The following is a 12,212-nucleotide window of genomic DNA, read 5'->3' on the forward strand; positions in this document are numbered from 1 at the left end:
TGACCAAAAAAGTGAAATGACGCCCCCTGCTGGGCGGATTTTCAGTCATTTTAAGTCCAATGCCGATGTTGAGTCAGGCTTAACTTAGTCCTAGTTTACTAAGAAACGGACTATTTAAGCCTGAGCTGGAAAGACTAAACAAGTTAAGCTTAATCTACTCTGACTAGAACAAGCCTGAGTTTGTCACAAGGTCAGAAGAAAGCCTTCATCGGTGGAGGTAAGCATCACCATGGCAACAGGTCAACTAATTGCATTGTATTGATAAAAATGTAGGCACATTTGTATAAGTGTAAGAAAGCAACAGTAAAGGCCCACACAACAGGGAAGCTGCTGCTAACATGAAGATAATGAAAATAAAAAAAACGTGTTTTTGAGTAAACTAGATAACCAAAAGCAGCCAAATGAGGTTTAATGTGAAAAAGAATAAAAATCTAAACAAAATTAACCTAAAATGTAAATTCAAAATCCTGTCCTGCGTTTTCATAGTATTGCTCCCTAAAAGATAATTTGATGAAGAGGTGGAAATATTAAGAAAGACTGTGAAACCTGCAGAGTGACATTAAATCAAAAAATAATTTATAAAATGGAATTTTTATTATTTACTGTTTCAGAACCAATCTTTGTCATATTAAATTGAGAAGGAACACTTTTTTTTTTAGAAGACTTTTGGAGAAAAATATAAAATATTTGTGTTATTGATGAAAGTTATGATGAAAAAAGCATAAGTTTACGTGAGGAAACAGACAATTTCATCTATTTTTTTAAGTAAATCTGCATAAACTCGGAATCAAATGTGTTGAAAGGAAAACTCTGATTGTGACAGATCCTGCAGACTGTCAGCTTAGGTTAGTTTCTCTAGGTAAACCTGCTCCAAGTTAAGCCCACAGTCCAAGTTACCACAAGAACCAACTCACAGAAGGAGATCTCCAGCTTTGTGGAACTATGAATCCTGAGCCTCTGTCATTTTAGCCTGAACGTTCTCCACGATCTAAACTTCTTGAAATGATCCAGTTTGGGATTTAGTCAAGTGTTCGTGCTGCTCTGGTTTGACAAACGATATAAATATATGAATCAAGTGCTTCTGTAGACGCCCCCCCCCCTCTTGAACTGTGTGTAAGTGGAGACTTTCAGAAGAGCAGTGGTGATGGGGGGGGGGGGGGGGCAGTCACGGACATGATGAGACCTTTATTTAACCATTTCATCAGTCAGGTGTCCCTTTTCAGTTTTTTGGGCTCTTTGTGTGTGGGGGGTGCATGGTCTAAAAGACTGCAGGATCTCACATGACAGACGCTTTTGCCATTGACTGTAAATAGGAACTGGACAGTGTGACCACTCCTCCCTGGGGTTCAAATCAGGAAGTAGCCGCTGGATCCAAGAAGCCAAAATTCCCATGAACTTCCATAAAAGCGATTACCCAGAATAACCATTTTGCTCAGATACCCGTTTTTAACATGATTTTGTTTAACCTATTTTTTTTCCATGATTTTTTTTGTGCTGTAGCGCAAGTTAGTCAAGTTATAAACCGACCAATCAGATGCCTTGATGAAATTAGGTGGCCTCATGATGCACGTTCAAGACTTTTGGATTTTCCCGAGCCCTCTTTTAGTGGATGGAGTGTGGACTTCCCAAAGGCTCACTTCTGATCGGTGAAAACGGTTGCAATATATATGTCAACTCTGACCAATCACTGCTCATTGGCAATATCTGGTTACAACTATGTGGAGCCTGTATTGCCAAAAAATAAATAAATAAATAAAAAAACGAGGCGACTGAATTGACTTAATTTTGCTGGAACCGGAAGTAAGCCGTTTTCTATGGGTGATGTCGTCCTCACTCACTCAGTCCAGTTCTAGTATACAGTCAATAGTGGGAAGAGAAACTGGTCACACGGGTGCTGTGTTCAGGAAAAATCGTTTATTTGAGAGCTTTATCATAAACTTAAACAGATCAGCTGACCTTCCCTCTACTTGACAAACATTTATCAAAACATCGAGCTGCATCACAAACACAGAGCAATTCTTCTGAAAATTAATACCCTCCTCTATAACCTCCGCCACCCCCCCTGTAACCCCCGCCGCCTCCATAACCTCCGTCTCCCCCTCCATAACCCCCCCCGCGGTAGCCTCCCCCTCCTCCCCCGCGGTAGCCTCCATCTCCTCTGTAGCCTCCACCTCCTCCCCCTCTGTAGCCTCCACCTCCTCCTCCTCGGTAGCCCCCCCCTCCTCGATAACCCCCTCCACCACCTCTGTACCCCCCTCCTCCCCAGCTGTTGCCGCCATATCCTCCTCCTCTGTAACCCCCACCACCTCCCTGGAAGCCTCCTCCTCTGTAGCCCCCTCCTCTATCAAGGCGGGCCATCTTGGGGGGCCGTGGTCCATCTCCCATCCTGCAGGGACAAAGATTTGGTCAGATTCTGGATAAAGCCTGGTTCTGGTTCTAGTTCTGGTTCTGGTACCTTTGACTGGTGTTCATGAGGTTGAGTCCGGCGGCAGACGGCTTGGACACGTATCTGATGGCGTTCAGCAGGCGCGTGTTGCTTTGATCCATCTGGTTGATGTACTCCGGGTCTTTGGTCACCTCCACCACTAAAGCCTCAAGCCCCGCCCTCAGTGCAGCCACGGCCCCGGCCACCTCATGTGGGATCCTGAGCTTGATCCTGCAGACATTCAATGTTCAGCTCAAACTTGGAGGGCCTTAAGAACCAAAACTGAACTCCAAGTGTTCTTCTGCAGCCAAATCTCAGACCCTGAAGCTACGTCCACACTGGGCATGTGTCGCGTCTTCACGAATGTGCTTTCTGTAAACGCTGTTCACTCTGTTCTAGGGATGTCCCCATCCGGTTTTTAGGGCCTGATCCGATCCTGAGTATCTGCTGATTCCGAGCCCTGATCAAATACTTTTGTAAAATGTTTTTAAAAATGAATGAACAAATTTAATAGGCAGATAACAATTTCCTATATTTTTATTTCATTAACATTATTTTATCATTTAAGACTTAGAGCACTTCTGTAAACTTGAACAATCAAGTAAAAATAGTGCAACTATTAACTAGAAAAAAAAATCTACTTTTATCTACTAAATATAGGCGATAATTAGTCATATGAGAAAGTTTAGAGACTTTAGTTTTATTATCCTCACAACCTTCAAACATGTTCAACCAAATGTGATTCATCTTCATTATAAATTTAAAATTAAAGTTACATTCCTGGGCTAGCATTAGCACAGTTAAAACACATATAAACCGGTTTATATTGACATGTCATTGGAAGTGGTAGCCTGAATGTGCGTTTCCGAGGGCCGTGTGAACCTAGCATGATGCGCAGAGAGCTGAAGATCCTCACCAGTCGTCCAGCTCGACGATTTCTCCGTTTGAGCTTATTTTCTTACAGGCGAAGAGCAGCAGCTGCAGAGGGCTGACCAGAGTCATGCCTTTAGCAGAGATCGCTCTGGTTCGGATCTGGAACACAATGTGTGCACTGGTAAAAAGATCCAGGTTCTGAAGGTCCAATCGGAATCAGCAGAACTGAACAGGTTTGGAGAACCTTCCCACCTTCTCACTGAAGACGAAGAAGGGCGATGGGTACTTGATGTCATGGCTGCTGAAAGGACAGTTGACGGAGGACTTGTGGATGAGGGCGTTGCGCCCCTCTGTGGTCAGGATCTTCCTCTTCTCCTTGTGGTAGCAGACGTTGGGGTATGAGCCAAAGGTTAGGAGAGAAATCACCAAATCCAGGTTGTTGTCAGGTTCAATCGTGTTAAACATCTGCTTCATCAGACACTCTGCAAGGCCAGAGACGCAAGTGAAAGTCATGTCACGTTCAATGACAACCGCGTTGTGTTTGCTGACACTTTGTGGTGCATTCAGGTACCTTCAGGGAATCCAGAGTTCACTAGGATGTCCTTCAGCTGGACTTTGGCCTCCCAAGTCATTCTCAGAGTGGACATGTTCAGACGTTTGTGCTCGCAGAAGCGGATCTCTGCATCCTCGCCGTTGACCCTAAATGGTAGAAATGGTGATGAGAAATTGTCCAATCACAGCAGAGCTGGCGCCTGCTCCCCCACAAACCTGACATCATCCCAGGCCTGGAAGACAGCCAGCAGAGCCACGTGGTCCGAAAAGCGGCTGCCAGAGAAGTTCCTGTGGACGAATCCGAGGCGTTTTCCGTCACTGATGAAGGGTTCTGGGAAGCAGGAGGCGGCGGAGATTGTGCAGACGGCATCTCCAACGCTGCGGGGAGACACACAAGAACTGAACCAGACTCTGAAGCAAACAGGCAGGCAGCAGTTCTGAGAGTAGAGACTGACTGAAATATGCAGCCCATGATCATCATCTTCCCCAGTCGAGGCTCGATAGGCAGCCGGGCCAGAATCCGACCCAGAGGGGTGAGCTCATCGTTGCTATCAAGAGCATCCAGCTCTGGAACAAAAAAAACATCCTCAGAAATCCGAACAGCCAAACAGAAGCCAGTCCAAAGAGAACAGGTTCTGTTTAGGTTGAAAAGCCTGGCAGGTTAGTCCAAAAGACGGACACAAGAAGCAGTGGCACCTAATGCAGGAAGTGTTACTATGACACACTAAGGAGTATTATGTCACAAAGGAAGTGACAGCATGACACAGGAAGTGGCAGTATATCACACAGACTCATTAAATAGATCCACTTTTGTGTTATGCTAGCAAATGGCACCCTGGAACAGGTCCTCACCTCTTAACGTGTGCTCGGCCTCTATGACGGCGTCGAGCGGCGGCGGCTCGATAGCCTTAGACAGGAAGTGCCCGATGCTGCCGAGACGCAGCAGCTTGATGCTCAGAGCGACTTCGTGCAGCGGGGTTCTGAAAATCTCTGGAGTCATGTGAGTCTCTAACCTGCAGACCAACACACACACAGTCAAAACCAGCAAACAGACGTGACACGAAGGGGCGGCACAGCTTGAACATACTTGTCAAAGCGAGCCCGGCTACACATGTGGAAGCAGAACCCGGGCCGGACCCTGCCAGCTCGCCCCTTCCTCTGCTCCAGGTTGGTCTTGGAAGCCCACACAGTGGCGTAGTTGGTCATGTTGTTGTGGGAGGTGAAAAGCTTCACCTTCTGCCTGTTGGAATGAGAGCAACGCCGGCGTTAACCTGAGGAAGCGAGCTGACCGGATGACAGGGCGCAGCACTTACTTGCAAGAGTCGATGACGTAGACGACATCGTTGATGGTGATGCTGGTCTCTGCGATGTTGGTGGAAAGGATGACCTGCGACGGCAGGGAGGAGTCAGACATAGAGCACATCTTCCTGTTTTACACGCTTACACACTACCCACCTTGGTGACATCATCAGGAACGGGGTCAAACACCCTCCTCTGCTCCTCGCGTGGAACCTGAGAATGTAGCGGCAAGATCCGGTATCGATTGCTCCCTGAAAAACGACCGCCACGTTTAATGACAGGCTCCTGAAAGGAGGACAGGTGTGGACAGAGGTGGTGCACAGACCAAAGTGCGGGTTGGTCTCCAGGTGTCTCTGCATGGAGAAGATGAGGTTCCAGCCCGGGAGGAAGACGAGCACAGCCCCGGAAACTTTCAGGGTCTCAATGTATTTCAGCAGCGCCTCCACCAGCTCGAAGGACGTCTCCTTCTCGGTCATCTGCCCCATGGTGTTCTTGGTCTGGGGTGTGTACTCAGGCCCACAGATCAGGTTACAGTTGGTCTGCAGAGGCAGCACGATGCACATGAGATCTCGTCCACAGACACGCCCACTCCTAAAGAAAGTTTCTTACATCTTCCTCTCCTCCCTCCTCGTCTTTAGCCTTTTTCTTCCGGTCCATCGGCGGGGGAACGAAGTTGGTCATCTGGATGCAGTCTTCCAGAAAATACTCTAAAAGAACAAAATCTCATAAACACTTAGATTTCCTGTAGTTCTCGTGTTAAAATCGAGGAACTGAGGACTTCAGGTTTCTGAAATTCAAAGAGGAACCTTGAACAGGGAAGGTGCGTCCGAACACCTCGATGATGGGACAGTTGAAGAAATACTCTCTGAACATGCTGGTGTCGATGGTGGCTGACATCAGGAGGATGCGGACGTCGGGGAAGGTCTGGACCACGTCTCTGAGCACCACCATGAGGAAGTCCGTCTGTAGGCACACACACAATGAGAGCGCCCTCGTGTGGATCGCACCCATGGCGACTTTGAACGGGAACTCACATTGATGTCTCTCTCGTGGATCTCGTCCACGATGACGTGGCTGATTCCTCGGATTCCAGCTTCCAGCTTCCGCAGCAGAACGCCTGAAAGAGCCAATCAAAGACCACATTCAAGAGAGGAAAGGCTGGAGGAATCCTAAAATAAGGAAACTGCTTAGAATTCATTCGACTGAGTTTAAAGGGCATTATTGGGTCGGGAAATTTGAGGTGTTCACGCACCCACAGTGCAAAACATGATGCTAGCATGGGGACGGGGCAGCACAGACTCAAAGCGCACGCTGTAGCCACAACTTTTCCCAAGATCCTCTGCTCTCTCATAGGCGACTCGCTCGGCCACAGAGACGGCGCTGATCCGACGGGGCTGCAGACACAACAGTAGATTGTGCATGTGAACTCTTAGCCAGAGCACGACAGTATGGTGCAAAACAGAAAATCACAGTCTTCATGGCAACAACAGTCTCATGTGCACTGCTGTAAGAACTGCAAAAGCTTTTCTGCAGGGCTTACACATGAAAAATGTTAATGACCAAAGGTGGGTCAGAACGACCAAAGTTCAGCTGAGAAGAAAAAAAAAGGGGGTTTGAGACCCAATAGGTTTACTTGGTTTTATTTAGATTCTCATTTCATCTTCAATACCCTTTCTGATAGGAGGTTTTCACTCAAAATCTGACAATACATGGCCCTATTCATTCATCAAAAATAGCCCCAAAGCATGATGTTTCCACCCCCATGCCCTACAGTAGCTATGGTGTTCTTTCTCCTCCAAACACAATGATTGGAGTTCTTACCAAAAAAATTCTATTTTGGTCTCATCTGACCACAGGACATTCTCCCAATTGTCTTCTGGATCAACCAAATGCTCTCTAGTAATAGAGACGGGTCTGCACATGTACTGGCTTTACCAGGGGGACACGTCTGGCACGGCAGGATTTGAGTTCCTGGTGGCACAGTGTGTTACTGATGGTAGTAGGGCTGCACGATATGAAGAAAACTCGCGATATGCGATATTAGTAATTAATATTGCGATAACGATATAATTTGCGGTATTTAAACAATTAGCAAAGCAATCAAAAATATTATTCCCATTCCATTACAACAGCTTAAAAATTATACTACAAATGACCCTTGTTGACATAGGAGGCGAACATACAACATAATAGGGCGCCATCCGATTAGTTAACAACGTGAAGGGGTCCATCTGATTGGTCAAATGCAGAAAGGGATTCTTTCAATCCATTAAACACTTCAAGCTGCCATAAGATTGTTTGGCCACATCTAAGGTAACCATTTATTACAAATTTGCAGTCTTTTGCGACATGCATATTGCACAGCTTGATATTGCGATAACGATAAATTTGCGGTATACTGTGCAGGCCTAGATGGTAGCCTTTGTTACTTCAGTCCCGGCTCTCTGCAGGTCCTTCACTAGATTCCCCCGTGTGATTCTGGGATTTTTGCTCACCGTTCTTATGATTAAGTAATGGTAGCAGAACATTTCATATTTTTGGCTTCAAAGTTAGCATCTGGAGATTAAAAGTCAGTATTTAAGCATTTGATCAAGTTCTGTTTTTGACATAAAAATAAATAATTTTTGGCTAAATGTGTAATTGTTTAGAAAGGTTTTTCTTTAGCAGTCTCAGTTCTTTCAGATAATTAGCATTCTGTGCAGCACATAAGCATGGCTAGGGACCACGGGCATCTCTCAGCTGTGTTCCGTTACCTGGGTGACCACAATGTTGCAGTCAGACGCCCTCCCTCCTTTGATGAAGTGGTCCAGGATGTACTGAGGAACCTGCGTGGTTTTGCCGCAGCCTGTGGCTCCTCTGATGATCACCACCGGGTTGCTCTCCAGGGCCCCCATGATCTCGTCCTCAAACTGTTTGACGGGCAGCTGATCGCGCTCTGCCAGGATCTAAACAACACGGCGTCAGTCAGAGTGCAGAGCACCGCCTGAGCGCCAATAAAGCGGGACTGACCTTCTGCAGAGAGTCGTCGTGCTCCAGCTGGTACATCAGCTCATTGCGCAAGTCCTCGCTGATCTGCTCAGGGGTGCACTAGAAAGAGGGAACGACATTTAGACACGATGGTGTCAGTGTCTGCTCAGACTCTGAGGTCTTCCAGAGCGGCAGGAAAAAGCCTTACAAAAGCCAGCGGGCCCTCATCAATGTTGCTGCTAGTCCAGGGGTTCCAGTTAACCTGCGGGGGGGACCAGGGCACGACGCCGGCACTGTTCTGACGCGTCGATGGCTCGAACGTGTTGATCTTCCCCTGAATCAGAGACACTGGGCAGCTGGGGTCTTCAGGCTAAAAGACACAAGCATCCATGTCAACTAGACCCACATTTACTGCCCCCACAGGCAGAAGGGGGAACAGCATCTACAGTTCACCGCAGAAAAAGCCCACACTAAAGACTGTCTAAAGACTGGAATGAGCCCAGGGATCATCAGATCATCCCCAGCTGCACAGAGCTTCAGAGAACTTCTAGAACTCACCGGTGGGGGGATCTCGACTCCGAGCTCCTTGGCCACAGTATTCAGCTGCAGCTGCAGGTCAGGAGACACGTTCACGTCGTACGGCTCCAGCTGGACATGACAGAAAGAGTCAAACCTTCATCCGTGCTTATTTCTGCTTTAAAGGATTTTATTTAAAACAAACTCCCACCGTCTCGCCTTCCCTCTTCTTGGTGACCCCGGTGTACGCCTCCAGCACCCCCAGGTGGTACAGCTGTCGCACCAACGACAGCGCGCACGACTGCGCTGCCAGCTTCTTGTTAGATCCGTGTTCGCGGGCCGTGATCTCTGTAAACAACACAGCACAAAAGGGGCGGAGTCATCTCTGACATCACCCGTAGGATTCTGCACAGCAGTAACGAATCAAAATCGATTGGTTTTTGTTGCATCCACCTCAACAGGGTTGAAGGCACAATGGGGCGGGAGAAAGTAAACTATTCCTATTTGAGGGGTGATTCGTTTGTTTCATATTTATTAAAAGAATTGGTTTCTGCCGGTATTAGTCTTTTGTCATTTAGTTTTAAGAAAAATTTCAAAATGCTAAAAAATACAAGCTTTCTGATACTTAAAACACAAGAGAAAAGGTTTTCTATTTGTTAAGGAAAGCACCAATTTCTATTTACTGGCTCTGCTAAAATAAGCGTAAAGAATCTCAGCACAGAACCGTCTCTGTGGTCTCATGTACAGACATGTCAAAACTTACTTCTGCCGAGCTTCCTCACGAACAGCTGCATCTCTGCTATGAAGCTCCTGCAGACAAATAACATGGCAGAGTTACATCCCGTGCCTTTCAAAGTAAAAGCCTAAAGCCAAGCATCCCTCAGGAGCAGACTCACCTGATGTGTCCTCAGAAAGAAACCTGGGCGTTTTTCTGCCAGACTTTCAGGTTTTAAAGCCTACAATGAAGAGCAACACCACAAATCACGACCAGAGACCACGGAGCTGCACCCATGGGGGGGCTTTAGAGAACCTAAACGCCATCCCCATGTATTTCCTCAGCGTGGTCGTGAGTTCTAGTGTCGCTCTGCAGGCTTTGAGTTGAGCATGTGGCTGTGAGGGCTCTCCGGTGTAGCCGGCACACGCAGGAGCTCTCTGGGTTTGCAGCAGTCCGGCAGAAAAACACACAGGTGCTACCAGTGAGCGGCGGGCCCAGGAGTGTGGCCCCTTTCAGAGGAAACATTTACCAACCCGAGAAGCTGCAGCTTTTTAATTAGAGTTCATTTGTCAATACCCCACTCTCCCACCCCCACCTGACAGATCTGAACAGCAGAAAAGACCAGATCCAGACTGACGAGAGACCTGGGCTCGTCAGGCTGGATCTGGTCAGACGGCTTGTAGGGGAGCGCTGATCCAGACCTGTTGTGATCGGGTCCCACTTGGCTGTACGTGTACTCGGAGGTGATCTTCTCCTGCTGGAAGAACCGGTTGAGACGGGCCTTGGCGTTCTCCAGGGTCCAGTTTCCGTGCAAGTTTGCATTCAGGTCTACCTCCTCGGATTCCAGCGTCTACAACAGGAGAGCCGCATTAGTGGGACCGGTACTAAGGCAGAGCAGTCCCACCTGTTATGAAGCCGCCTAATGTTGTCACAGTCATGTGACTGCAACATGTGACAACACAGCTCAAAAGGACCGGGATCTTCTTGAAAAGCAGCTTCATGGCACATAGCTGGCTCCAGTACCGCTTGAGCCTCCTGCTCATCCCTCCGGGCGTAGTACTCCTTCAGGTTGGCTCCTCTGTCCCACTCAGCCCCTCCTCCTCCTCCCCCATTGCCACCTCTAGGAGGGAACCCTTGTTCAGTCTGTCCTGGAGGTGCATTGATGAAGGCATCAGCCTCTGAAAACAGAAACCACAGGATGAAGAGGACTGAAGTCAGGGAGCAGCAGGTTAGGTGTGTTCGGCTCAAACCTTTCTCCACCTTCACCACCAGGTGGGGGGGCAGCGGCCCGCTGGCTGGGAGGGTTCCGAAGCTTCCCGGAGGTCCTTCGGGCTGGTTGGGTTCTGGAGCCACGGCCTGGGTAGAACAACAAAAGGCCGTCAGTTCCGGTTAAGTGTTCGCTGCCCACTGGTAAACTTTTGACTAATCCTTGCAGTCTCCCAGTCTTTATGGATCTTGACTTTCTAAATGGTTTTCTGTTCTGGCCTGAACATAGCTGGATGCTCTATTGATTGGAAAGATGTTCCTCTGGTTTGCTTTGTTTTTACATCTCCTTTAAAAAAGCGTAAAAAAAAGCTTTCTGACCCCCAGAGCTGGAACCTCTTCAGCCTTCATCTCCCCGACTCGGACCAGATAGTTGACAAAGTCCCTGGCGGCGTTGGTCTGAGCATCCTTCTTGCTGGTGGAGTTTCCCATCCCCACATAGGTGAAGCCATCCACCCGCACCTTCAGGAGCAAACAGAGACGTTACGGGAGAGTCTGGTTACAAACCAGCTGGCTGTGAATGCAGACCGACCTCACACATGAACTTCTGCCGGTTTTTGTTGCCCGCCGCCCGGATTTCGTAGTTGGGAGTCAGCTTTTTCTTTCCACACCAGGCGTACAGGAAATTCTTGATGTCCGCCATAGTGGCGAGCTTCCAGCTCCGCGTGGGCTTTACCTGCGAGCTTCAGGTGTGCCCTGGTCCCTTAGTGTTGCCTGTAAAACACAGAGGTGGCTCTGAACAACCGCAGAATCACTGGCAGGCGTCACATCAAAACATACAGTGTTGTTCAGGAAGCTACAGTAAACCGCTGCCTGCGTGCGTGTCGTAAAAGAAACCCTAAACAGAAAAACATATGTGCGCCGACACACACACAGGGAGAAACGATAACAACACTAACGTTACTAAGTCACGGGGGAAATGTTTGACCGTTTTTATACTTCAGCTAGCCACGTGCAGCTCCTATCATCAAGCAATAATGTGATCCTCCATGCAATATTTTTCCCCAATTGATCCCACATTGAATCATCAGTTGCAACTGAGACAACTACAACGAAAATGCTAGTATGCTAACGTTAGCTTCATTCATCAACCGGTGTAAACGTTGACAGACGCATTGAGGCTAAACTAACTAACGCCAGTAAGACACGAAGTACGTATGCAAAATAAATATTAAAAAAGCAAACATTTTCATTCTAACATCAACGACTACATTCAACACCTACCGTCCGCTCAGTCAAGTCTGCAGTGCAGATTCCTGCAAAGCGGCAACAGCGGAAGCTTTGAACTCTTCTACCGCGCAACAGCGCCACCCTCTGTTCTGGAGGTGAAATGAACTGTTAGCTCCTGGCAGTGAGTTGATCCTTTTTTATCAACGCCCCTCTGCATGATGATTTTTTTTATTCTACTGGGATGAGAACTAGATTTCTGTCTTTTGTCACTCTAGTTGGTTTCCTTTACTCAAATTACATTGTGGTTAACATCAACCCATTGTCCACAAGGATTATAAGTGGCCACTGTGTCATAAACATTCATAAAATCAGTGTAAGTTTTTGTTGTTGTTGCTGTAATCAAATTTAAATTATTAAAATTATTCCAACCCT

The 12,212-nt window shown here is 47.5% G+C and overlaps 1 protein-coding gene across 2 annotated transcripts; it reads right to left on the minus strand.

Annotated features, from left to right (window-relative positions):
• Positions 1-1,894: 1,894 nt before the first annotated feature.
• Positions 1,895-11,932, minus strand: dhx9 (DExH-box helicase 9). Of its 2 annotated transcripts, XM_020710807.2 has the most exons (28): positions 11,835-11,932; positions 11,143-11,324; positions 10,932-11,072; positions 10,598-10,703; positions 10,371-10,525; positions 10,049-10,197; positions 9,396-9,442; positions 8,844-8,980; positions 8,675-8,764; positions 8,325-8,486; positions 8,159-8,236; positions 7,903-8,094; positions 6,402-6,543; positions 6,184-6,266; positions 5,956-6,112; positions 5,759-5,856; positions 5,475-5,688; positions 5,306-5,400; positions 5,164-5,237; positions 4,938-5,090; positions 4,703-4,863; positions 4,306-4,417; positions 4,067-4,228; positions 3,870-3,997; positions 3,551-3,780; positions 3,342-3,457; positions 2,456-2,656; positions 1,895-2,386 (listed from the first exon to the last, which is right to left on the minus strand). In XM_020710807.2, the coding sequence occupies exons 2-28, from the start codon at positions 11,251-11,253 to the stop codon at positions 2,029-2,031; spliced, it is 3,852 nt and encodes a 1,283-aa protein (XP_020566466.2). In that variant the 5' UTR covers positions 11,254-11,324; positions 11,835-11,932; the 3' UTR covers positions 1,895-2,028. The 2 variants fall into 2 exon arrangements, with proteins under 2 accessions (XP_020566466.2, XP_023820970.1); XM_023965202.1 differs by lacking the exons at positions 10,371-10,525; positions 10,598-10,703; positions 10,932-11,072; positions 11,143-11,324; positions 11,835-11,932 and adding an exon at positions 9,529-9,588 and having other exon boundaries at positions 10,049-10,103.
• Between the last annotated feature and the right edge of the window lie 280 nt (positions 11,933-12,212).

The sequence above is a fragment of the Oryzias latipes genome, chromosome 17 (genome assembly GCF_002234675.1).
Source record: "Oryzias latipes chromosome 17, ASM223467v1".
NCBI classification, from domain to species: domain Eukaryota; kingdom Metazoa; phylum Chordata; class Actinopteri; order Beloniformes; family Adrianichthyidae; genus Oryzias; species Oryzias latipes.